The sequence below is a fragment of the Bubalus bubalis genome, chromosome 6 (assembly GCF_019923935.1).
Source record: "Bubalus bubalis isolate 160015118507 breed Murrah chromosome 6, NDDB_SH_1, whole genome shotgun sequence".
Lineage (NCBI taxonomy): Eukaryota > Metazoa > Chordata > Mammalia > Artiodactyla > Bovidae > Bubalus > Bubalus bubalis.
This window is the reverse complement of record NC_059162.1, coordinates 32019749-32047370: the sequence shown is the minus strand read 5'-3', so window position 1 is coordinate 32047370 and position 27622 is coordinate 32019749. Positions and strand designations below refer to the sequence as shown.

At 43.6% G+C, this 27622-nt stretch overlaps 2 protein-coding genes across 3 annotated transcripts in view; both read right to left on the bottom strand.

Annotated features, from left to right (window-relative positions):
• OVGP1 (oviductal glycoprotein 1) overlaps window positions 1-3697 on the bottom strand; it is a 15944-nt gene extending 12247 nt beyond the window's left edge. Inside the window, exons 1-3 of the mRNA XM_006069475.4 lie at window positions 2012-3697; window positions 1258-1287; window positions 673-877 (exon numbers count right to left, since the gene is read on the bottom strand). Of these exons, the coding sequence (XP_006069537.2) occupies window positions 673-877; window positions 1258-1287; window positions 2012-2036 (260 nt within the window). The 5' untranslated portion in view covers window positions 2037-3697. The remainder of the gene's footprint in view (window positions 1-672; window positions 878-1257; window positions 1288-2011) is intronic.
• WDR77 (WD repeat domain 77) lies at window positions 874-27622 on the bottom strand. 2 transcript variants are annotated; one of them, XR_006551757.2, is made up of 12 exons: window positions 27345-27622; window positions 26913-27098; window positions 24718-24859; window positions 24151-24200; window positions 21886-21956; window positions 21703-21757; window positions 21174-21245; window positions 20497-20605; window positions 19885-19953; window positions 19153-19331; window positions 11083-11206; window positions 874-1287 (listed from the first exon to the last, which is right to left on the bottom strand). XR_006551757.2 is itself a non-coding variant. In XM_006069476.4 (10 exons), the coding sequence occupies exons 1-10, from the start codon at window positions 27457-27459 to the stop codon at window positions 19172-19174; spliced, it is 1029 nt and encodes a 342-aa protein (XP_006069538.1). In that variant the 5' UTR covers window positions 27460-27622; the 3' UTR covers window positions 18020-19171. The 2 variants fall into 2 exon arrangements, 1 of the variants encoding a protein (XP_006069538.1); XM_006069476.4 differs by lacking the exons at window positions 874-1287; window positions 11083-11206 and having other exon boundaries at window positions 18020-19331.

Genomic DNA, 27622 nt, shown 5'->3' with positions numbered 1-27622 from the left:
AATCCCATGGACAGAGGAACCTGACAGGCCTCAGTCCATGGGGTCGCAAAGAGTCAGACACAACTGAGCGACTTCACTTTCACTTTCCGACTGCTTTAGGTGCTTGAAACACAGCAGTGAAGAGACGGACAAGCTCCCTGCTCTCCTCTCCAGAGGCTGTGCTCTAGTGACATGGATTTTCTCCGCCGTTCTACAACCAAGCACACAGCGACAGACTCCTGGGGAGAGAACACTGAGCACCAGCTCTCTGCTGGGCGCTGACCCAGCCACTGGTGTACAAAGACCATAGACACCAGCCCTTCCCTTGGGGTTCATTTGCAGGTGACAAATGATAATGAAACACTAGCACTTGTGAAGCTTTTGTGAGACGCAGCTCTCACCGAAGCATTTGAAAATAGAATCCTGAGCACTGGGCTTGAAGGGTGAGTTGGGGTGCAAGGCAGAGAAGAGAGAGGAGAATATCCTAGGCAGGGGCACAGCAGCCACAAGGGCAGGGAGGCAAGGACGAGCTCAAAGTGCTGATCAACGAGGAGCTCCCAGAGCAGGGACACTACAGAGAGCCCTTGACAGAAGGAGGGACCCAAGGATCAGAGGAAAGGTGATGACTAACAGAAGAAAAGACTTACTCCTCTTTACCTGTAAAATACAGCCCCACAGACACAGTGAACACACCTCTCCTTGAGCTTGTTGAACTCTGGGTAGAGGATTTTCTCATCCTGGGGATCCTTAGGAACAATCTGATTGTTGCTCATCGAGGCAAAGGCAAATACCAGGTGGGTGCAGAGAAACGGGTCCAGATCCCGAGGCAGGATCGAGGCAGGGCCGGGCCGACTGAATGCCCAGTTGGTGAAATAACACACCAGCTTGTGGGCAGCACCTGGCAGGGGACAGCAGGCATTATTGATAGAAACCAAGTGGGGATGGAGCTCAGCATCCACAGCGGCATGGACACTTCTCTAGAGGCCAGTCCACTGTAACCCCCACCAAACACATCCCCCCAAAGCTACACTGTGGGGAGCTCCATCCCCCACTGTTGGGGTCCCCTGGGGAAAGAACACCTCATGAAACCCTGGTCAGAATGGATCCAAGAGTCTGGATCCTGGCAGAGAAGACCCAACAGTGACTGAGAATTTGCTGCTGAGCTGCACTGGGTCAATGATCCCCAACGCAGAGCTAGGGTGGGCACAGAGGACACTGGACTTGGAGCAGTTCTCAGTGGACACTCTCCCCGGCTCTGGAGAGGACCAGTTTCCTCACCATCATGGTGTTTCAGCACAAGGAGCAGCCCTGCAGGAGACAAAGGAAGAAACACACGCAGATTCACGGGTACACCCAGAGTGACACACCCCAGCTCACCCTCCAGCTTCCACAAATGCAGATACACACACCCCTCCCTCCCTCTTCTCTACACTGAGTGGGTGAAGCCAGATCTATCTAAGTTCCTTTCCACTCCAATATACTCTACGTGTAGACACACAGGCTTTGCATAGGGACAACCATGACACTGAAAGTCCCAGCAAGGTTCAGACCTGTGGTTCTCAACCCTGAAAGTGTTAGTCACTCAGTCGTGTCCAAATCTTTGTGACCCCATGGACTGTAGCCCACCAGGTCCTCTGCCCATGGAATTCTTCAGGTAAGAATACTCGAGTGGGTAGCCATTCCCTTCTTCAGGGGATCTTTCTCATTCAGGGATTGACTTCAAGTCTCCTGCATTACAGTCAGATTTTTTACTGTCTGGGCCATCAGGGAAGTTCTCAACCCTGGATGCTAATTTAAAAGTAGTGATATCCTGGTTCCTCCCTCAGAGATTCTGATTAATTGGTCAAAGGTGAGAAAGGTTGAGACCCACTGCTCTGATCACTTCTCCTTTCACTGTGTCCTATCCACCTCTACCTAATCCAGGCCCCCAAGTCCCAGGGTGCTCCTTGGGTACCAGTGAGACAACAAGCTTATGAAGCCCGGCACCTCCTGATCTAAGAGACATTGAGGGGCTGGGACCCACCACACTCACCAACACACAGCAGCAGCTTCCCCATCTCTGTGGTCTGACAGCTGCAGGCCTAGGGCTGGAGCCCCTTTATATGAGATTCCCCAGGTACAACCGTGGGACAGCGCTGAGACAGCCCAGCCACACACACACAAAACCAGTGATTAATAGGCAGCTGCCCAGAGTCACAGTGACCCCAGCATCTCCTGTCGTCCCGCCCAGCAGAGCCATAGTTCTCAGATCCAACAAAGGGACAACTCCCTCTGACACTGGCATAGATGAGGTGTCCACCACCAGCCCTGGTGAGGGCAGGGCAGTGCTCAGCCCCTCTTCCTGGAACTCAGCCCCACATGGACTGAGTATGAGGAAGAAACACTGAAGGGCAGCAGGAATCCTACTGTTATGAGATTAGTGATTTGGAGGGTTGCATAGTGTAATGTTAAAAAGTCTCAGCTATGGACTCTCCCAGGCCAAAGTTTGAATCTCACTGTCAAAAAGCATAAGTTCTAGCATCTTGAGCAGTTAGTCAGCTCTTTGAGCTTTAGCTTCCACACTTGTATAATGGAGGTAACACCTGATCTCACCTCATAGGGTTTTATATGATTTAAAGAGATAAAAATTGTATGAAAAACTGTGAGTTCAGTGCTTTGCATATATGAGGACTCAGTGAATGGCAGAAGTTATTAGAGATGGCATAAGAGTCGCCCCCAGAGCAGGGTTCTCAAACTCAAATGCTGACAGGCAGGTAATGTAAATCAGTGAAGTGGACACAATAGTTCACTCTCCAGTGGATTTGAAGAAAAATAGTCCAAGTCTAGTAACACACTTCAGCTAACACGAAGCCTCTCTGTTAGGAGACATCAGAGATTAGCATGAACAGCCACTAACTTTTGCCTTGCAGTGAAACAGAACCAATTGGAGGATTCTTCAGTTTCTCGAGAGAAGACAAAAATCTGAATATTTGTATGAGTCAACAAAGTCTGAGCCAGTATATGAGCCGATGATGACACTGTCATGAGAGGGGTCATGAACCTAAGGAGTAAACTGAATGCAATTCTGGACACCTAAGAGCCAATCTTTTAAAAATATTAAGGATAAATAAAATAGGTATATAAATCAATGATTTCATTATCCACCAGTTTACTTTTCTGCTAAAAAGGTTCTAACCATGAGTAGGTCCCATATTTCAGTGTCTGAACTCAATCACAAGGACCAAAAATTGGATATTCTCAGTGTATCCACTATGCTTATCTTCTCAGAGACTCAGACTACTGCTCACCTAATCCACATGCCACTGAGGGATTAACTAGATGTCAATAAATAAACGACACTGCAAAGTAACAATGGCTAGTGGTTGAATTCACTTCCTTTCCAGTATGAAGACCAGGAAAGTTTAATTTGTATCAGCAGGTTGCTTGGTTGCTGTTCAATTCCCCAGTCATGTCTGACTCTTTGCGATCCCATGGACTGCAGCATGCCAGTCCTCCCTATCCCTCACCATCTCCTGAAGTGGCCCGAGTTCATGTTCACATCCTAGGAACTCTCAGGAGTCTTCTCCAGCACCACAGTGCAAAGGCCTCAATTTTTTGGTGCTCCAGCTCTTTATGGTCCAGCTCTCAAAACGGTACATGACCACTTGGAAGATCACTGCCTTGACTATATGGACCTTTGTTGGCAGAGTAATGCCTCTGCTTTTCAAAACACTGTCTAGGTTTGTCATAGCTTTCCTTTCCTGCCAAGAACCAAACGTCTTCTGATTTCATAGCTGCAGTCACCTTCTGCAGGGATTTTAGAGCCCAAGAAGAGGTTATCTGTCACTCAGGTCACTTTAGTTGCTCAGTCATGTCCAACTCTTTTCGACTCCATGGACTGCAGAACACCAGGCTTCCCTGTCCTTCACTACCTCAGGGAGTGTGCACAAACTCATGTCCATCAAGTTGGTGATGCCATCCAACCATCTCAGCCTCTGTCATCCCCTTCTCCTGCCTTCAATATTTTCCAGCATCAGGGTCTTTTCTAATGAGTCAGTTCTTCTCATCAGGTGGCCAAAGTATTAAAGCTGAAGCTTCAGCATCAGTCCTTCCAATGAATATTCAGGACTGATTTCCTTTAGGATTGACTAGTTTGATCTGTCACTGCTTCCAGCTTTTCCCCCTCTATTTGCCATCAAGTAATGGGGCCAGAAATACATCTATTTCTGCTTTATTGACTATGGCAAAGCCTTTGACTATGTGGATCACAATAAACTGTGGAAAATTCTTCAAGAGATGGGAATACCAGATCACCTGACCTGCCTCTTCAGAAATCTGTATGCAGGTCAGGAAGCAACAGATAGATCTGGACATGGAACAACAGGCTAGTTCCAAACAGGAAAAGGAGTACATTAAGGCTGTATATTGTCACCCTGCTTATTTAACTTCTATGCAGAGTACATCATGAGAAACACTGGGCTGGAGGAAGCACAAGCTGGAATCAAGATTGCTGGGAGAAATATCAATAACCTCAGATATGCAGATGACACCACCCTTATGGCAGAAAGTGAAGAAGAGCTAAAGAGCCTCTTGATGAAAGTGAAACAGGAGAGTGAAAAGGTTGGCTTAAAATTCAACATTCAGAAAACTAAGATCACAGCATCTGGTCCCATCACTTCATGGCAAATAGATGGGGAAACAGTGGAAACAGTGGCTGATTTTATTTTGGGGGGCTCAAAAATCACTGCAGATTGTGATTGCAGCCATGAAATTAAAAGATGATTACTTCTTGGAAGGAAAGTTATGACCAACCTAGATAGCATATTAAAAAGCAAAGACATTACTTTTCTAACAAAGGTCCATCTAGCCAATGCTATGGTTTTTCCAGGAGTCATGTATGGATGTGAGAGTTGGACTATAAAGAAAGCTGGGTGCTGAAGAATTGATGCTTTTGAACTGTGGTGTTGGAGAAGACTCTTGAGAGTCCCTTGGACTGCAAGGAGATCCAATCAGTCCATCCTAAAGGAGCTCAGTCCTGGGTGTTCATTGGAAGGACTGATATTGAAGCTGAAACTCCAATACTTTGGCCACCTCATGCGAAGAGCGAACTCATTTGAAAAGACCCTGCTGCTGGGAAAGATTGAATGCAGGAGGAGAAGGGGATGTCAGAGGATGAGATGGTTGGATGGCATCACCGACTCAATGGACATGAGTTTGGGTAAACTCTGGGAGTTGGTGATGGACAGGGAGGCCTGGCGTACTGTGGTCCACAGGTCACAAAGAGTCGGACACGACTGAGCGACTGAACTGAACTGAATGGGGCCAGATGTTATGATCTTAGTTTTTCTTAATATTTAGTTTTAAGCTGGCTCTTTCACTCTCCTCCTTTACCCTCATCAAGAGGCTCTTTAGTTCCTCTTTGCTTTCTGCCATTAGAGTGGCATTATCCACACATTTGAGGTTGTTGATGTTTGTCCCACCTATCTTGATTCCAGCTTGTAACTCATCCAGCCTGGCATTTCTCATGATGTGCTCAGTGTATAGATTAAACAAACACAGTGACAACAGACAGCTCTGTTGTGCTCCTTTCTCAATCTTGAACCAATCAGTTTTTCCATACAGGGTTCTGACTGTTGCTTCTTGACCTGCATACAGGTTTCTAAGGAGACAGGTAAGATGGTCTGGTATTCCCATGTCTTTAAGAGCTTTCCACAGTTTATTATGATCCACACAAAGACTTTGGCTTTGAAACAGAGATAGATGTTTTTCTGGAATTTCCTAGCTTTCTCTGTGATCCAACAGATGTTGGCAATTTGATCTCTGGTTCCTCTTTCCTTTTCTAAATCCAGTTTGGACATCTAGAAGTTCTTGGTTCGCATAAGGCTAAAGCCTAGCATGAAGGATTTTAATCATGACCTTACTAGCATGGCAGATGAGTGCAACTGTCTGATGGTTAGCACATTCTTTAGTATTACCTTTCCTGGGAACTGGGATGAGGCTTGACCTTTTTCAATCCTGTGGCCACAGCTAGGTCTTCCAGATTTGCTGACATATTGAATGCAACACCTTGATGGCATCATCCTTTAGGACTGTGAATAGTTCTAGTGGAATTCCATCACATCCACTAGCTTTATTAACAGCAGCGCTTCCTAAGGCCCACTTGACTTTGTTGTCTCAAATATTTGGCTCTGGGTGGCTGACCACACTATCGTAGCAATCCGGTTCATTTGGATCTTTTTAGTACAGTTCTTTTGTGTATTCGTCCCACCTCTTCTTGATCTCTTTAGCATCCTAGGTCTCTACCATTTATGTCCTTTATTGTACTCATCTTTGGACAAAATGTTCCCTTGATAGCTCCAATTCTCCTGAAGAGATCTCCAGTCTTTCCCCTTCTGTTGTTTTCTTCTAGTTTTATACACTGTTCATTGAAGAAGGCCTTCTTGTCTCTCTGTGCTGTTCTTTGGAAATCTGTGTTTAGCTGAATATACTTTTCCCTTTCTCCCTCACTTTTTGCTTCTCTTCTTTTTTAAGCTATTTGTAAGGCCTCCTGAGATAACCACTTTTCCTTCTTGCTTTTCTTTTTCTTTGTGACGGTTTTGTTTGCCACCTCCTTTGTATTACCACAATATTATGGACTTCCATCTATAGTTCAGTGACTCTGTCTACCAGATATAATCCATTGAATCTATTTATTATCTCCACTGCATACTAATAGGGGATTTGATTTAAGTTGTATCTGGCTGGCCTAGCAGTTTTCCCTGTTTTCTTTAGTTTAAGCCTGAATTTTGCTATGAGAAGCTGATGATCTGAGCTACAGTCAGCTCCAGGTCTTGTTTTTGCTGACTATATACAGCTTATCCACCTTTGGTTAAAAAAATATAATCAACTTGATTTCAATATTAATCGTTTGGTGATGTCCATGTGTAAAGGTTGCTTGGTATCATGGAATAAAAACAGTAAGTGGTGTAGAATGTTTAGGGTAAGGATATTTCACTGAAATTTGGGAAAGCCTGAGGGAATACTCCACCCAACAGAAGCTGTGTCTCCATTTTTTCATCCCTCTTTGCCTGCCTTTATGTATTCAATCAATATTTGTTGAGAAGAGGCCAGGTCCTGATAGACACCCTAGGTACATGCTGATCAAGACAGTTTCTGATCAAGAAGCTTCCAGTCTAGTAACTACATGGATCACCTCTCCCAGAGCGTGTGTTTTCTCTCTTGTATCTCTTGGAAAAGTGCAACAGGAGACATACAAGTTTTGCTTCAAAACAACCTTGCGATCAGGTTCCTGCTCTGCAGTATTGTTAGGTCCCGCCTGCATGTTCAATGCTGAACTCCAAACCTTGGTCTCATATTAACCTGAATCAGGAGATAATTAAGCCTCCTGAATGCAATACTGGATCAGGTAGAGCAACAGCCTTCATGATTGGTTGGATTACCCCTGATGTAGTTCCTAACTCTAGTGACCAAGCTACTGTTTCCTAATTCCTAGCCCTCGTGCCCTAAATCTTATTTCTAGGTCTCCCCTTGGGTTTTTCTTCCTGGTTTATAAACTGCTGGCACCACAGTTGGTTTCTAGGGCCTGGATCCTGACTCACTCTTGCCAGGCTCCTGGGGCCTTAGTGCTGGCCTTTAAGACCTCCCTGATGTGAATGCTTGCCTCTTTCTGCTTCTGAGCCTCCTCTCAACCTACCTCCTGCCACCCAGATTCTACATCACTGAGATTTCCCATGAGGTTTGTGCTCTTCCACCCAGACTCCTGCCAGGGGGGCTGGCTGTTAATCCTGCCCACCATGGAGCCAAATCTGCCTGCCAGCTGAAGCTCCTTCATCTGTACCTGGGCCAATATTCTGGGAGCCTGTTCTGCTGCAGTGGGCAAGACTGGATCCCAGACCTGCCTGTCCCATATCCTCAAAAGTGACTGATGATGCTGAGAAGAATGGCAAGATATAACAATGGACATCCAGGAGTGACCCTTGCTTCATTCAGGGGTGACTGTGCCAAAGAGTGGGCAGCTAAAGCTCTGTGTGTAGCAGATGATGAACGGTGAAATGCTGGGCTATGTTGAAAACCAGTGTGCCATGTCGCTCCAGTCACTCCCGATCCTCCTCCTTGAGTTCTTGTCATCAAAATACAACCACTGCTTTGTATTTTTACACACCCACCCAGATACTTAGAAAACACTCCTTCCCAATGCTTAGCCTGTTCTCATGAAATGAGAAAAGACACATACAACTGTCTTTTAGTTGACCTGCTGAAGAAATTCCACAGTAAACAGCCCCTCCCGTGTTCTACAGCACTCCACTAGATGAAGGCAAGATCACAGATACGAAGGGCTTTGGGTTTAACAAAGCATTTGGCAACATTTTTCATGATTCTCATGTGGAAGAATTAAGAGAAATATGACTTAAACAAAAGCAACTGGTTGAATAATATAAGAACACAAAGAGTGTTGACTCCAGGTCAGTATAAACTTGAAAGAGCTTTACCACATCTCTAAAATGAAGGAGGTGAACTAAAGCATTGTTTCCCAATATTTAATATAAAAGATTTTTGGTTGTGCATTAGAATTTTTTAGTTTAATATTTATATATTTATTTTAATGTCTACTAGAAAATGTTTACTATCCCAAAGTCCCATGATTTCATAGATACTATTTAAGTGTAAAAATTGAAGCAATTCAAAAAGGAATATTTTAATAAAGTAGTAAAGGTAAAACCTATTCAATCTCCTTAGAAGTCATTTTGAGAACACCATAATTCAAAACACACCCTATAGCCTAGCAACTTCATTTCTAGAAATTTGCCATATACATATATCTGCCCCCAAGTAGACAAAGAAAGTATGTTCACTGCAGGTTTATTAATAACAACAAAGAAAAAAACAAAACAAAATGACTATTTAGAGCACATCCATGTTTCTACACATCCATGCAATAGCCTCTTTCTTTGCCTTTTAAGCCAGTGTTCTCAACTGGGCAATAATTTGGCCCCCATAGGACATATGGCAATGTCTGGAGACAATTTTTGGTTGTCACAGTGGAGGCAGGAGTGCTACCAGGACCAGGTGGGTAAAGCCAGGGATGCAGCTAGTCATCCTACAATGCACCCCCACAGCAAAGAATTATCTAATATTGATAATTAATAATCCCAAGGATGAAACATCCTGGTTAAAGTACAATTGCTTTCATTCTTGTTCCTGTTCTTATTCTTTTAATTCCATTACAAACCAGAGATTAGGTATCTACTAATCCCTTATTCGGAGAAGGCAATGGCACCCCACTCCAATACTCTTGCCTGGAAAATCCCATGGATGGAGAAGCCTGGTAGGCTGCAGTCCATGGGGTCGCAAAGCGTCAGACATGACTGAGAGACTTCACTTTCACTTTTCACTTTCATGCATTGGAGAAGGAAATGGCAACCCACTCCAGTGTTATTGCCTGAAGAATCCCAGGGACGGGGGAGCCTGGTGGGCTGCCGTCTATGGGGTCGCACAGAGTCAGACACGACTGAAGTGACTTAGCAGCAGCAGCATCCCTTATTACCTTATATTTAAACAACAGTTTCATCTGTTGCAAAGCGAGCTCGTTTAGTGAGGATACATGGTCAATTTAACTTTGTAGCCCCAGAACCAACAATGAAGCGGTCTTCTTTCAGAATGAATGAACTAAGAAAAGGCACAGCCAAGGAGCCAAGGAGCACACTCTGGCTTAGAAAGAGGCAACTGGCATTGTTACAGAAGCAGGGGTTGTAACAGGTATATTTTACATTACTTGTTTTTATCTCCCCATTTCCCTCTGGCTACTTTATCTGAGGACACTAATGACGGCTTTAGGTTTAAGGTGAAAGTATGGACAAATGAACACTGTCCCATGATGATAAATAGTTAAGGGAACTTCGGGCATCTCCTGTGTTGAGGACATGAAATTTTACCTGCATCTCAGACAAGAAAGGACACGAGGGGCAAACAGGGTGGAATATAAGATATTTCCCAATCATCCCTCTACCTCCCCATCCTTCTCCACCTTGCTCTCCGACCCTGGAAGTCAGTCCCTTTGGACTACATCCAATTAGCTCAGTAGGCTCTACTTGACTGGAGGGTAGAGTGAGAAGGAAAGTGAGGTCAGGGTGTTTACTCCCCTGATCTTTCCCTGTAAAGTCCCATCAAGGTGACTATATCCCTCCATCGAGGGTCACTGCTCCTCTCGAGGAAGACTGCTCTATCTGACTCTCTCTTCTTCCAGCGTCAGATAACCTCTTCCTGGAACAGCTCCCCTGTTCTAGCCCTGGCTTCCTACACTAGCTCTGTGGTTCCCCTATGTGTGTGCGTGCAAGTTCAGTCTTAGTCGTGACCGACTCTGCGACCCCATGGACTGTAGCCAGCCAGGCTCCTCTGTTCATGTAATTTCCCAGATAAGAATATTGGAGTGGGTTGCCACGCCCTGCTCCAGAGGATCTTTTCAACTCAGGAATCGAACCCATGTCTCCTGCGTCCTCTACATTGGCAGGCAGGTTCTTTACCACTGTGCCACTTGGGAAGCCTGTGGCTCCCCTACACCACTCCCAAAACTCTGTAATTAGTCTCTTTGTAAATAAACCCTCCTCAAATTACCTTAATTTGAATGTACATCTGTTTTCCTTAGGATACCACCTGATATACCATATAACTTCGATCATGTTGCTTATTATTTATGAGCCTGTTTTTTCTATAACATTAAAATAATAACTATCTTTCAGAGTATTGAGATTATTAAAATTCTTACTTTAAATAGAGTGTTTAAAGGACACATACACAAAAATATGGAGCTTCCCCAGAGCTCAGTAGTAAAGAATCTGTCTGAAATGCAAGAGACACAGGAGACACGGGTTTGATCCTTAGGTCAGGAAGATCCTCTCGAGAAGGAAATGGCAACCCACTCCAGTATTCTTGCCTGGAAAATCCCATAGACAGAGAGGCCTGGTGGGCTACAGTCCACAGGGTCGTAAAGAGTCAGACACAAGTGAAGTGACTACGCATGCACACACATACTCAAAAATATAATGCATCATTAACTATTTACATTTGTTAGGTGCAACAAAAACTTTACTAGATGCATTCAAACAAAATGAAAACTTATGAACTCACATTAACAGAAACCCAGAAGAGGTGGATTAATCAGCACTGCTTAATTCATTTGTTCAGCAGCATCATCCAAGACCCAAATTCTTCTCTAATGTGTTTCTTCTCTATAGGACAGGGCCACCTGTGTCTGGATAAGATCAAAGTTCTGTTAGTAAAAATGGAAGAAGGAGGGAAAATAGATGTTAGACAGCCAAATGCACCTGCTACACTATTAGTAAAGTCCATGGTAATAAGCAGCTACCCAACCTCTCTGCCAGCACACAAGAAAGGAAGGGGACCAGAACGACTCTTGGGGAAGAGGAAGTGGAATCAGCAGAGCACAATCAAAACAAGAAAAAAAAATACCCCTCACAGAAACCAACAGAGAGAGGCTGTTATTCCTGATGACAGTGATGAGCTCGCAGAACAACTCCATAACTCTTGGCAACAGCTACTTCACTTCCAACCTCACAGAACATGCACGAGCTGCTCTTCATGTGGGCCAGTTGTTCCCCACTGACCAAGACAGTAGTTGTCAGGGTGGCGGAGTTGCAAACAACAGACAGCAGCTCTGGCTAAATCATTGCAGACAGGAATTCCGAAGGAAGGCTGTTGGAATCAATGGGCATGTTGTACAACCAGTCTTTTTTTTTTTTTTTTTAATTAAGATATAGCTGATTTATAATATTAGTTTCAGTGGTTCAATATTTTTACAGGTTCAAGTCCATTTAAAGTTATTACAAAAGAATGGCTCTATGTCCCTGTGCTAATATGTCCCTGTTGATTATTGATTTTCTACATAGTATTTTGTGTCTGTTAATCCCATACCCCTATCTTGCCCCTCCCTCTTCCTCCTCTCCATGTAGCCACCAGTTTGTTCTTTATATCTGCAAGTCTGTGTTTTGATATTCATTTGTTTTATTTTTTAGATTACACCTGTTAGTGATAACAAAAGAGTATTTGTTTTTATCCATCTAACATTTCACCAAGCACTATTCTCTCCAGGTCCATCACATTGTTGTAAATGGCAGAATTTCATTTTATGACTGAGTAAAATTCCATTGTATGTAAATGTATCACAGCTTCTTTATCTATTCGGGCTTTTCTGATGGCTCAGACTATAAAGAATCTGCATGCATTGCAGTAGACGCGGGTTCAATCCCTGGATCAGGAAGATCCTGTGGAGAAGGAAACAGCAACTCACTCCAGTATTCTTGCCTGGGAAAGTCCATGGACGGATTCACTTGATGGACATTTAGATTGTTTCCATACCTTGGCTATTGTAAATAATGCTACTATGATCATTAAGGCACAAGATTCTTTTCAAATTAGTGCTTTTGTTTTCTTTGGATACATACCCAGGAGTGGAATTCCTGGATCCTATTGTAGTTCTATTTTTAGTTTTTGAGACACTTGCATACTGTCTTCCATAACGGCTACATCAATTCACAATCCCACCAACACTAGGATTTCCTTTCTTCCATATCCTCACCAACATTTGTTACTTGTAGACTTTTTGGGGATAACCATTCTGACAGGAGTGAGGTGGCATCTCATTGTGGTTTTTATTTGCATTTCTCTGATAATTAGTGATGTTGAGCTGTTTTTCATGTGCCTGTTGGCCATCTAAACGTTAGGTAGGTAGAATAGGGAAAAAGAGTCCAAAATGGCAGTGGCTAAAAGACAAGGAAGGGAAAAGCCCGCGAAAATAGAACAAAAGAAGGTCCAAGGACCGGAGTGAGGACCTCAGGAAAAACAAACAACACTCCTGGCTGGCCCAATTTACATAGAACAGGCCTAGGGAGAGATAAACATATAAAAAAAAGAGCCAAAGCTAGCTCTCTCTAGCTCTCTCTCTCTCCCGCGCACTGGGGCGCTCTTCTCCTCCAGTCTTTGGATCCATGTGCCCTCACGCCTCCAAGATGGATTTTCCTGCTATCTTCTAAATAAAATAGAGCTGTAACACTGAGCTGTAACACTGATTTGTCTAAGAGCTATAACATGGTCCATTCGAGACCTGAGAGCTATAACACGGTCTATCCAAGACCTGAGAGTTGTGACCCGCCGAGGGGGCTTTAATGTCCGTCACTCCAAATCTTTGTTGTGACGAGACAAAGAACCAAGGAACATACACTCGCGTGACATAAGTATCTTTATGTAAAAATGTCTTTTCAGGTCTTCTGCCCACTTTTAATTGGGTTCTTTGTTTGTAATAATGAAAATTACAAAAGTAAAGAAAAATTAAGGAGAAACAATTCCATTTACAATCACATCAAAAATAATTAAGTATTAATAACTAGGAATAAACTTAACCAGGGACGTGAAAGACATATATTCTGAAAACTATAAAACACTGATGAAGGAATCTGAAAACAACACAAAGAAATGGAAAGATACCCCATGTTCTTGGACTAGAAGAATTAACACATTAAGACGTCCATATTACCAAAGAGAATCTAAAGAAGTAATGTAATACCTATCAAAATACCAATGACATTTTTCACAGAACTAAGAACAAGTAACCACAAATGACCCAAGTTGCCAAAGCAATCTTAAGAAAAAATAACTAGGCTGGAGGTATCATACTCCATGATGTCAGACCATACCACAAAGCTACATTAATCAAAGTAGTATAGTTCTGGCACAAAAACAGACACACAGATCCATGCAACAGGATAGACAGCCCAGAAATAAATCCACACACTTTGTCAATCTACAACAAAGGAGTCAAGAATATACAATGGAGAAAAGATAGTCACTTTAATAAATGGTGCTGAGAAAACTGGACAGCTACATGTAAAAGAATGAAATTAGAACTTTCTCAAACACGATATACAAACATAACTTCAAAATGGATTAAAGACCTAAATGTGAGACCTGAGACCACAGAACTCCTAGAAGAGAAATAGACAGAATACTCTTTGACATAAATGGCAATATTTTTTTAGATCTGTCTCTTAAGGCAAAAGAAATAAAAGCAAAAATAAATAGGACCTAATCAAAAGCTTTTCCACAACAAAGGAAATCAACAATATGAAACAAAAACCTACTGAAGGGGAGAAAATATTTGCAAATGAATATGGAGTTAATTTCCAAAATTTATAAAAAGTTCATACAGCTCAATATCAAGAATCCATCTTAAAACATAGTCAGGATCCCAGAATGAATATTTATTAAAAGCAATTTGGCAGAAAACAACAAAATTCTGTAAAGCAATTATCCTTCAACTTAAAAAACAAACAAACAAACAAACACAAACATTGCCAGAGTCCTGCCATGGGAAGTCTGGTTAGGAAGTTCCAATGATGGCACTGGTGCTGCTGCTACTGAGCTGTCCTCGTCATTGTCAGATAACCATTCTTTAAATCTTTGCAGCTCTGCCTCCAGATTTAAGTCCCAGATGGGAATAGCCAAATGGCCAAGTCTAGTTCAGCTGCCTATACCCTACTGGCTGAGATCAGAGGAAAAAAAATACATAAAAACCTCGTCACCTTTAAGCTTCCATAGTCTCCCCTCCACAAAGCACAGCAATGGAATCCATTTCAAAAGCACTTTCACCGTGTTACTGCTTTGAGATCCTCAGTATGGCCCACAGCACCCACCATCCAGTGGCAACTAGCCTCATCTTTTATCCTGCACCCTCCACCTCCACTTAACCCTAGTTGCAATACCTCCTTCTCTAGGGAACTCCAAGCTCCTTCCACAGCAAGACTCACATATCTGGAATTCTTCCCCAGCCCCAAGCAACAGCGACTCCACATTCAACCTTTAGGACTCAATCCAAATGTCACTTCATCTGGGAAGATTTACCACTTCTTCATGACTGGCTACAATCTCTGTTTTCCAGCAGTCTTCATTTTTTTTTTTTTTTGGCTAACACTAAAACACTAATTCCATCCTGTCTCTTTCTGTCTAGACTTAGCTGCTAGAGGCTGGGCTGACCATGTCTATCTTGCTCACTACCACACATCACAATGCCCAAAAGCTTGACACACCAAACTGTTCTCTCATATCACTGGTGACTTCCCTGCCTGGTTCCTGACCATCTAAAATTCTCAGTGGATCATAATCAAAGTTGGTCCTTCTCCAACTTTAACATGCAGGAGTCACTGGGGAAGTTGTGAAAATATAAATTCTGATTTCGGCGGTCTGAATGTTTGGTCCTTCTAACAAGTTTCTGATGATGCCAACAGAAACTTGGTCCATGGACATTTTGAGGAGCAAGACAACACCTTAGCAAATCAAATGATAAGACACATAGGAAAAACACTGTATAATTCCATTTATACGAAGTACCTAGGACAGTCAAATTCATGGACAGGAAAGTAGAAGCGTGGTTGCCAAGGTCTGGGAGAAGAGTTGTTTAATGGATACAAAGTTTTAATTTGGGATGAGGGATGGTGGTTGCACAACATAAATGAACTTAATGCCAATGAATTATATACTTAAAATTTTGTATTTTATCTTAATGTTGTTTAAAAAACAACTGAGAGAAAACAAAAAGGCACACATTTATCTTGCCAAGTGGAGTCTGCAACAGGGGCCCAGGGTTGGCATTGGGCACGAGATTGCGTTTCTAGATGCCAAAGTCAAGGGTGGCATTAATGCAAACTCTGCCAAGCAAACTGACATTGGATAATGGTCAGGGGACTGAACATCAGACAGTTTCTGACCTAATCAGAGGGCTTCTGTGAGACACAAGTTGCTTGTTAAAAATCTGCAGAGCTTGAAGCGGATTTAGCTTGTACATGTAAAGCACGTTTTCTGATTCAAACAAGCTTCATTCCTTTCACCTAAGATCCCAAATAAGGGTTACTATTGGAATGGAAAATTTTAGCTTGAAACTGAAGCTCTTAATGCATATAACGTGGTTCATCCCAAAGTGAAGTATACCAGCATCTGATACCCAACATCACAGTGATAATGAGACGTCTACATTCACTGAAGGAACTCTCACCCAGCAGCGCCAGCTGAGCTCGCACCAGAAAGTTAAAAGGATGATGTTTGGAGGTGAAGCCCTTTATTACTGACCTTTCAAATTTTGATGATCTATTATATACTGAAGCAGCAGAACATCATTTACAAGACAAGCAGAGTTTTCAGAATACGTTGAGGACTACAGTAAACCTTACTCCCAATGATACAGATTTTAGGATCAGCAATTGTACCTTAAATGCCTCTGTAACTTAAAATGAGTTAACATTTCCTGTCCGTATCTCTGCACCTCCTTCACTCTCTGGATAGTACGAGGCCTATAACCACATAATGAAGATGAAAAACTCTGCAGCCATCCATTTGTGATAGAGAACTCAGTAAGGAAATGTTGGGGTTCAAAGTTGGTCTGCTTACTCTTCCAAAATCAAGCTATATAGACTGCTGATACTCATCAGAAACTTTACTCACCTCAAAAATCAGATTAGAGCTTCCTTACCCTTTTGGGAAACAAAATCAGTTCCCTGCACAAGTGGTTCTCAAGTTCAGTGTGACCCAGATGTATAAACAGCAATTTGACGTGAATTCTTTCAGCTTTTCACACTATGTTGGCTCTCCTTAGATGCCCTAAAACTTCCCTAGACTGCATACAAATATTTGGTGTATATCTTACTGAAAGAAATGCTTACCTAAGAGTTTGGAATGAGCTTTTCTTTTCCTTTTCCTATTCTTTTAATTTGTAGATACAAGTCAAGCAACCACAGAAATACTGTTTATGCTGTCCAAATGCCACAAATCTGCCACAAATCAGAGCCAATTTTTAGGTCTAGATGTGGCAAGGAAGTTTTGAAGCCCTCAACTGAGTGACTGGAAAATAACTATATACACCTTCCCACTCTTGCTCTCCCAATCTTGTGCCCTACCACACTGCCCAGAGGACATATGACTGGAAGCCCATTCTGCTGCCTCAGTGAGACTGTGAACCAGCAGGTAATGCCTACAAAGCTAATAATTAAAGACAAGCCTCCCACTGTCTTGTGGGGCAGGACAGATCCTGGAGAATGAACCTGATGTCTGGAGCTACCTGAAACAGTACTTGAGCCAACCTGTGTCTGTTGTTGAGCACTAGAAATCAGCAGTGGTATACGGTCAGCCAGGTTAGTGGACTTGAGTGAGGACAATGAAAACGGAGACAGGTTTACTGCAGGTGTTCAGACATGTGAACCAGTGAAATTAAACACAAAATAGATGCTTGTATGGTTTTACACAAAACAAAATGAGCCTATTTCCACCTGTTATCAGCAAACCTGTGCTCCTGCTACTGAAACTATTCTCAAATAAATGACTAGTGAATAACCCCACATGTGATAATACATTTCTGATTATTCTGAGGTCACCTTCTATCTTGAACAATCTTTTTTCTCACCATAGTAGACACAGTCAACCAAAACTGTAACGATCATCTCTAACATGACTTTGATTACATTTGCAAATGTCTTGGTGATGATCATGGATGGAATTATTCTCATCAGCACAGGTTTATCTGAATCCTAACATTTTTTACATTAAGTAATGTGGTTCTTCAAACTCTAGGTTTTCTCCTTTGGTGTCATTTTAACCACCTTGACACAATACATTCATTTCCCTGGATTATCTCTTTCTCTCCACTATTCGAAGTCCATGAGGAACAGGCCTATGCAAATTTAATTCCTACCTACCTCACTCTCTCTAAGAGATAACAAATTTTAAGCTTTTATCTCCAGGAAGAACTTGAAGAGTTTCTATCAACAAACCCTATTACCTCTCTAAAGTCACAGTGAAAAACAGTGAAGGCTTCATTCTCATCTCTCCCCAAACCCAAGAGGTAGACCATCTAGTAACAAAGTCCCATGTTTTTACTTAAGGGTAATTGTGAGACCAGAGCTCATGCTCAGCAAGGGTGAAACACAGCAGCTTTACTTACAAATACTTCGCCCATGAAACTACCCCAGTTTCATGAGATTTTAGCTAAACAAAACTTGCAAAGCACAAAAGTACATAATTGGTTTAATTTAGTTTCAATACAATGAGTAATTGATCCATAACTTTTAAGTGGCAGCAGCCACCAATCCAGTAAACAAATATTTACCTTAAGTTTCAACTAGCTACTCTGGGGGGCTGAGGAAGCACACGAAAAAGTAGCGGGCTCTAAGATAGATACCTTGATGACTCACGTAAGTGACATGTCTAACTGCACATAACACACATGCTTCAAAAGACAAGCCAAAAATGAATCAACTTTTTATTTCACTGACCGGTACTTCTCTCTCTGATGCTGTATTTAAACTCTTCAGAGTCCCCCAAAATAGCATCAGGTTTCCTATGTCCAGAGACAGGGACCCAGAGGCAAAAGAGGTCAGGACCCAGGCTGTTTTCAGGTGGGAAGGTGGCAGACATTCCTATGTAGGTCTATGTCAGTTTTTAACGGAAATGCTTTTAAGCTCTCCATCCGGAACCTCTTCTATGGCATCTATGACAGAAATACATCCATCCTCATCAACACAGCTCCACAGGGGTGGCGGTAGTGAGAGGGCATTACACAGGTACCAGCCAAACTTCTCATTCGGCCAGAAACTGGACTTCTGGCTCAGTTTAATAACAAGGAGATGCATAAAACTGTGGTGAGTGTCCTGGCTCTTCCTTAAAGTGGGCTGGACTGGATGTAAATGGAAGTACTGCTCATGATAAAGCTGAATTAAGCTCTATAAAAAAATAAAGTTGCTCCTATCTCTATGAGCAGTTTCCAAGAATCCAGGAATGCCCACATCCCGTACCTCAGACATGGCCAATTCCTAATGCACAGCTACAGTGGGAAGCATAAAAATCCCTTGCTAATTTTTAGGGCATGGGGAGGATTGGGCTCTGGGAAAGACACAGGATGGATATTTTTCTCCCTCCCCCCACCTACAAAGACTACGTATCTACACACACACACACATCCATGTTCAAGGGAATTTTTCTTCCCTGACTACAGGACCCCAGGATCCAGCCTCCCCCAGGCTGAGACACAGCGCCTTTTAACTGCACAGATGTCGTGTACCAACATACTGCAAAAGGCTCCTCTGTTGTCTCATAAATTGAGAGGGCAAGGGCAAAGGGCGTGGATACTCATGGGGGATTCACTTCTTGTCTGAAATCCAATCTACTCGGCAGCACTCTTAGGTCCAGGCTCTGGGAGAGGTTCTGTGGGCAGGATATGGTGGATGACCTGATGGTCCCAGCCCACTGTGGTAAGAAGGGAGTGATTGAGTGGAGACCAAGTAGCATCTCTCACAAAGTCTCTGTGGGCTCGGCTTCTAAACCTACAAGAGAACAAAGAAAAGTGGGGGCTTGGTAAGAGACAGAAGAAAAAAGAAATGGAAAGACACTCCACTTCACCATATATGACCTAGTCATCAGGCCAGCAGTGCAGCTACACAAAGAAGACTCCATCATCCAATCCAGTGCCCTATTTTCATAGAAGAAATGACAGCTAGAGCAAGGGTATGATGTGAGTCAGGGTCAGACAGCATCCTGTGGCAAAGAAGGCAGTACCCTCAGATCTTGTGTCTGGGGCCTTTTATCCTATAGCAGGCTGCATTCCTACACGTGGTACTTTGTGCAAAAAAGCACACAGTGTTCCTTTCTGAGAGATCGCTGGAATGCCAGGCTCAGGAATCCCACCCAACACCACATTCCTCTACCAGGCACAAAGCTTGGGAGTCAGTCCCTGGAACAGGGAGACAGTCAACAGCTAGCCTGCTTCCATCACCAAGTCTCCCTGAAAAGAGACAACGTGCTTTTCCGAAGGGTAAAAAGACCCAGCCATCTGCTGGTCCCTCCATGACTCCTGATCATAGGGTCCGTGTCACTTACACCTCGGAAAGGCCTGAGTCCAGCACAGCAAGTGAGCAGTCCTCACTGACAGAGGCCAGGAAGGGAGCACTAGGAGAGAAGGAGAAGGTTGCGAAAGATCAGTCCATAGGTATCAGGACAAAATTTGACTGGGCAGTCCCCAAACCCCACTCTAAAGTGACCAGAGAAGGTAGCTTGATCCCCACTTTGGTTTAAAGCCTGACTACTACTCAAGTCTACAGTATAAGTTCCAAGGGAAGATGAGGAAAATGGAGCAAAGCTAGGGCAGAGAGCCATCCCTGCAACTAACCATTCCATCTGGTCCCTCCCTGTAGCTTCAGCAATAACCTAGAAACACAGGCTTTCTAACCACACAGCCCAAGAAGCCCATAGTATAAGTCATTTGGGGTGTTGAGCAGGAACAAGACCATGTTTTAGCCATTTGCAGTCAGAGACCATACAACCCAAAAAACGGACTACAGTCTTAAGAGATTTTTCACTTATTAAGGTCTTTAGGTAAAACAGTGTCTGTTTTAAGGAACCACCCAATCAGCTAATGCTATGCCAACACAAGTATTCTCCCGCACTCTTCCCTTTCCTATCTCCCAGGCCCTTGATGACAAAGAGCAGTACCTGTGTGGGGAGAACACCAGCCCAGTGACACACTGGGAGTGCACAACAGAGCTGAGGGCACAGCCTGCACTCTTGGTGTCCACAAGAGAGACAGTCCCATTCTCATCACCTGAAGGAAGAAGAGGGAGTATGTCAATGGGGTTAAGAGAATGGGCTTTGGACTCAGCCAGATCTATATTTGAATGCTGGTTCTTCAATCTTGAAAAAGTTAACTGTTCTGAGCATCCATTTCCTCTTTGGTAAAGCAGAAATATTTAGTCATTTGAGGGTTGTGGAAATTAAAACTATTGGATGAGATAACTGTTGTGTTAACCACAAACTACATCACAGTATACACAGCCAAATCACCATGTTAGCACAACTATTGCCTACTATACAATAGGATTCCCTATGTAACAATCCTCCTGCTTTGTGGCCCACTGACTTCTAGCCATGAATATAAGAGCCACACCAATCAGGAATCAAATCTTCTAGAATAAAAATTATCGTGTTCTTTAAAGCTAAACTAAAACTAGTTTTGGATCATCCTACCTTCACACATCCCCATTAGCATAATTCACTGAGTGCTCAAGTGTGCTGACAGACTGAGCAGCCAGAGCCTCGTGTACTATGGAGTGAGCTTTCTTGCTTATTCTCCCCTTCCCAGAGTCAACACACAGTTGGATATGCTGCCTTACCAAAGACAAAGACTTCACTCTGCTGAGGATGCCAAGTCAGGGAGGTAGGAAGGTAGCCAGAGGCACTGCAGCCTGTGAAGGAGAGAAGAAGGGTCTGGAACAAAACTCTGACCTCAGCTTTGAGAAGAAGCTTCGGTGGTGAAGTCACTCTAAATCCCAGGAGCACCTTTATTCAGTTTCCCAAGTTCTGCTAAGGCAATCCCATCCTCACACTGGATCCTCACAACCTATCAGCCTCCTGCTCTTTCCAGACCTGAGTCACAGGCGAGTTTCAACATAAAGCATGAAGTTGACAACTCTGGCCCCTTTATTTGCCCATCCAGGAAGTATCAATTACCCCCACCCTCAGGAACTAGCCCCTCCTCTTGGGACCCACTGCACAACATGAACCTCAGTGGGAAAGAAAGCAATTAGATCATTCATGTTAGTGACTGGACATCTGGTAACTTTGCCTTTGACTCTGGCCAAGGAAAGTCTCTTCCAGGTGGGTTCCTAGTACCATCATCCCACCACCAGCTCTCAGACTCACCCATCTGTGATGCTGGCTTTGGACAGCGGGTATCCCACAGTAAAATTCTATTGTCCTAGAAGAAGGAATAGAAAAAAGGCTTCACAATCCAAAAACAGCTGCTGGCCAGAAGCCATCCGTGCCAGACTTAGGTCTAAAGGGTTTGGGTGTGGTCAAGGGTGGGGAAAAGCAGCTATATCTCACCTCACCGCATGAAAGAAACACAGAATCCTTGTGGAGAGAGGCAGCAACACAGGTGACCTGCCCAGAATGAGCTGTAGAGGAGAGGGAACAAGAAGTATGACAGAGGAAATAAAAGCAATCTTATCACAAAGCCCAGATACTATGAAGGGGTAGGAGGGAGGCTGTAAGAACTAGCCCTAGCTAGTCTTATGATGCAAATGAACAAATTCCGTGAGAGTCTGGATGAGACAAAACCTAAGAGGAAATGCTGATAGCATTATAAAACCTCAGTAGACTTGCAGGAAAATGAACAGCTACAGACACGAGTTTGAGTAAGCTCCAAGAGTTCATGATAGACAGGGGAGCCTGACTATCATGGGGTCAGAGTTGGACATGACTGAGGGACTGAACGGAATGGAACTGATAGACATGAATGATAAAGGCTGAGTCCGATCGGTGGAGGGATTTACAGTAAAGACAGCCTAAACAGCACAAGCACACATGGCTCCAGGTAGCATACAAAGACTTTCAAGGGAGTCCTGGACACTCGGGAGTTTTAAGGGCATTTCTCCAATGTTTTCTCTCCACACCAAACTAAGAGGCTGCCTGTGGTCTGCCAGCACTGCAGACCTCTACTCTCACAGTCATCCTTCTCCCATGTGTAGAAGAAACACACACCTCTCCTCCACCCCAAGCTTTACCGTGGTGTGGTGTTCAGAGCATAAAAACCTAAATAAAACAAAAGAGGGTTTTTCTAAGAGCCAAAGAACAAAAGAAAGCGCATCTGGGTAATTCTGTGAAGGAGGCTGACCTTTCTTGGCCACACCACGAACACAAGTATTTAGGTACTAATTTAAAAACATGTGAAAGGGTACAGTTTTTCACAATTCTTTTAGGGCTGCACGCTAAGAATGTTAAAGGTCACTCTAAATGTTAATTACAGGCTGTGGAAACCACCTTCTCCAAAGTGATTTAACCATACTCTAAGATAGATGTGGCTCTGCCTTGAGATAGAAGGGTGGGTTCAAGCCACCCTCCATAGAATCCATGGAAAGCCAACATTATGAACAGGAACATACTGCTCACTTCAAAGAAAGCTTTGGGGCAAACACCATGGTGGAGGACGAAAGATGAAAAACTACGTGGGGCCTCTGCCTTTAGGGAATTTGAAATCAGTGGGGGGAATACGAATAAACACAAAGAACTGTCACAACGCTGTAAACCAACTATACTTCAATTTTTTTTAATTTAAATTAAAAAAAAAAAAGAACTAATGAAAAAGGCTGAAAGGGGCAAGTGTTTATTTAGCATTGGCCAGAAAAACATATATGTCTAGGAAACAAAAGGCTAATATAGTAGACTTTGAACACTGGCATTTTAACATTATTGTCTAACTATCTGAAACTCCAGGAGACGTGTGAGTCTGTGGTTTTGCTTTGCACGTATCTGAATCATACACTTTGCAGTTAGAATTGGCAGAGATAGGCAGTGAGGGAGCCAGTTATCACCTATATCTATGTCTTTCAGTCACACATACATTAATGCCCTATACATTATCTTCATTAAGATCTGGTATCTTCATGAAGAATGGCTCCCCAAACAAAGTTAACTGCTAGTGCTGTTAATGAAAGTGAGCAAAAAGGGGAAAGTTAATAGAAAATGATGGCTCTCATCTTCTAAAAATGAGATTTTTATGGAGGGGAATAATCAAAAAGTTCAAGATTCATGAGTATCAGAGTTTATACTTGAAGAATGCCTGAGATGTACTGTTTAGATAGCATAATATGCTTGAAGGAGGAATGACAGTAAAAAGGCTTGAATGCCATGACATGAACCTGAGATATTAACCTGCAAGCCACAAGAAACCAATGAAAGACCAAAGATGACAGGTCAAGAGATGAAATGAGTGCCACGGTCTAGGTGAGCTAAAGACTGAATGTAAATGGGAGCATAAGAAATGAAAAGGAAGGTCACTGACCAAATGGAAAAAAATTCCAAAGAACTTGGGGACCAACTGATAGAAGGAAAAAGGAGGAGTGGAAGAGGACTGGGAGTTTGGGCCTCAGGTGATCAAGAAGGTGATGAGCCTGTCAATTAAAAAGATATAGGGAGATTAAGAGCTAGAGTCAACATTGGGACTTGACCATAGTTTTGGAAGAAAACTACCAGGCAGGAGAGCAAAGAATTGGTGTCACTGACATCCAAGGAAAGCTCAAAGAGCACAAAGGAGAGAATAAAAACAAAATAGCTATGACAGGAACTAAAAAGGAAAGAAGATGCACTCACCTCGGTATGAATTCAGAACCATCTGCTGAGCAAGGTCCCAAACCTTGATGCTAAGAAGCAAAGGAAACAGAGACTTAATTTGACCTATACTATATATATAAAAACATGTATTCAAACATATATTCCTACATCTTTGTCATCTACTGGACTTCTGGTACAGTCTACTTTTACAATGGACTGCAAAATCTCTAAGAAAACCTTATAAGAAACCTTATGAAAGTGAAAGTGAAGTTGCTCAGTCGTGTCCGACTCTTTGAGACCCCATGGACTGTAGCCCACCACGCTCCTCCGTCCATGGGATTTTCCAGGCAAGAGTACTGGAGTGGGTTGCCACTTCCTTCTCCAGAGGATCTTCCCGACCCAGGGATTGAACCCAGGTCTCCCGCATTGTAAACAAGATGCTTTACCATCTGAGCCACCAGGGAAGTCCAAGAAACCTTATAGGTATGCCATAATTAGTCACTGGGTTCTTACAATGAGCCCAAAACATTACTTAATGAGGCTAATGTGACATCTAAGACACCCAAAGAAGGCCCAGAAACAGGAGCAATGAGAGTGGGGACCCACCAGAAGTCTTTGCTACCACTGACAGCATGTGTGCCAGAGCTCAGGACACTGACTGTAGACACGATGTCATCATGCTCATACTTGCAAAACTTGCTGACAATGAGCGTCTCATTCTCATCCAGCTCCCACAATTCAACAGCACCTATTGAGGGTGGGGAAGACGGTGAAGGAAACAAGCTGGGGTTACACCAAGACAGCACTTCACTTCTAGGACGCTAAGTTCTCGAAAGACAAGGATGACATCTCCACAATGATATGGATAGCACACAGTTTAGTATGATTAAATAGTCCCAGTTATTTGGACATTAATTGTCCCACCTTTATCCTTCCATGCAATACCTGCCAACACCTCTATTCTTTTTTTTAAAACATGAAACCCTCCACTGGTTTGTCCACTAAGTCTGACATTCAAAACAAAGAAAGCAGAATAAAGACATGTAAGAAACTGGGAAGAGATGGAAAGAGCATAGATTGGTTTCAGCATCATCTTTAAGATCAACATCATCCTTGATCTTGGGTGGATACAGAGAAAAACAGTTTCATTCATGTCTTAATTTTGTTATGAATTTTGCTAGAAATTTCCACCAATTTAGAATCTTGGGACAGGTATATCCTACCCACACAGTTATTCTCCTTTGGGACCAAAACCTTCAAGCTCCCCCAAGCACGAAGTATGTTGTTGCTACTGTTCAGTCTCTGAGTCACATCGAACTCTCTGTGACCCCAAGGGCTACAGCACACCAGGCTTCCTTGTCCTTCACTAACTCCTTGAGTTTGTTCAAACTCATGTCCATTTGAGTAAGTGATGCCATCCAACCATCTAATCTTCTGTCGTCCCCTTTTCCTCCTGCCTTCAGTTTTTCCCAGCATCTGGGTCTTTTCCAATGAGTTGGCTCTTTGCATCAGTTGGCCAATGTACTGGAGCTTCAGCTTCAGCAATAGCACTTCCACAGAATATTCAGGGTTGATTTCCTTTTGCATTGACTGGTTTGATCTCTCAAAAGTCTTCTCCAGCACTGCAGTTACTAAAGATTAATTCTTTGGTGCTCAGCCTGCTTTATGGTTCAACCCTCACATCCATACATGACTAGAAAAAAACGTCATTTTGACTATATTGGACCTTTGTGGGCAAAGTGATGTCTCTGCTTTTTAATACTCTGTCTCGGTTTATTGTAGCTTTTCTTCCAAGGAGCAAGCGTCTTTTAATTTCATGGCTGCAGGCACCATCCACAGTGATTTTGGAACCCAAGAAAATAAAGTCTGCCACTGTTTTCATTGTTTCCCCATCTATCTGCCATGAAGTGATGGGACCGGATGCCATGATCTTTGTTTTCTGAATGTTGAGTTTTAAGCCAGCTTTTTTACTCTCCTCTTTCACCTTCATCAAGAGGCTCTTTAGTTACTCTTCACTTTCTGCCATAAGAGTAGTGTCATCTGCGTATCTGAGGTTATTGATATCTCTCCTGGCAATCCTGATTCCAGTTTGTGCTTCATCCAGCCTGGTATTTCCCATGATGTACTCTGCATATAAGTTAAATAAGCAGGGTAACAATAAACAGCCCTGACATGCTCCTTTCCCAATTTGGAACCTGTCCAGTTCTAATTTTCCACATCCAGTTCTAACTGTCGCTTCTTGATCTGCATACAGGTTTATCAGGTAAAATGGTCTGGTATTCCCATCTCTTTAGAATTTTCCACAGTTTACTGTGATCCACATAGTCAAAGGCATTAGCATAGTCAATGAAGCAGTAGATGTTTTTCTGAAATTCTCTAGCTTTTTCTATGATCCAGCGGATGTTGACAATTTGATCTCTGGTTCCTCTGTCTTTTCTAGATCCAGCTTGAACGTCTGGAAGTTCTCAGTTCACATACTGTTGAAGCCTAGCTTGATGGATTTTGAGCATTACCTTGCCAGCATGTGAAATGAGTGCAATCGTGTGAATCTGAACATTCTTTGGCATTGCCCTTCTTTGGGACTGGAATGAAAATTGACCTTTTCAGTCCTGTGGCCACTGCTGAGTTTTCCAAATTTGCCAGCATATTGAGTGCAGCACTTTAACTACATCATCTTTTAGGATCTGAAGCAGCTCACCTGGAATTCCTCCACCGAGTATGGAACATGAAAAATTGAGCCCAGCCCGACCTATACCCCAAGCCTCCATTCCACCTGTACAGATGAGGAGCAAGTGACTCACCTGAATCAGAAGCCACTAGGATACCTCGGTCCCCTACCCAAGTGAGGTCAGCCACTCCGGCCTCCGTCTGGACTCCAGCAGAGCAGAAACCTTCGTTGGGGGCGGCACAAGGGTCCTTGAAAAGCCAGAGAGAGCCAGCCCAGCAGCGGCCACTCAGGCTAGAAGCCCCGAGCAGGAGCGCCCCATCTAAAGGAGATACCAGATGTCAGCATGAGGAGTGGAGAGGCTCGTTTCCCTGGTAACCGCCCAGCAGCCCGCTAACTGGATCTGGACCCGAGCCCGGGAACGCGGGGCACGGTTGGGGTGAGCTCAGCGAAGCAGGGGTCAGGGTGGCAAGCGGGGGAATCGAGGTGCGGGCTGGAAGGTTTATTCCCGGGAAGGGGCACTCCGGGGTGGGGTAAGGAAACTCCCCGGCCTAGGACCCAGGCTCACCAGACCGGTACCGCGCAGCCTCCAATTGCCGCTCCATACAGGCGGGAGCATTAGGGGGAAGGTTCCACTCCCGGGCTGCCGGGGGCACTAGGGGAGGCGGTGTTTCCTTCCGCATCTCCACGGTTCCAACTTTAATCTAGACTCAAATTGGATGCCCGCCTGAGATTCAGCTCCAGGAGTCCCCACGTGGTTCCTCTCGGGCCTCCGCCCCTCTAGACAAGCTACAGCCTCCCTACATCTCGCGAGATCTGCTTCTAAGCGCCCAGCCGGCTTTCCCG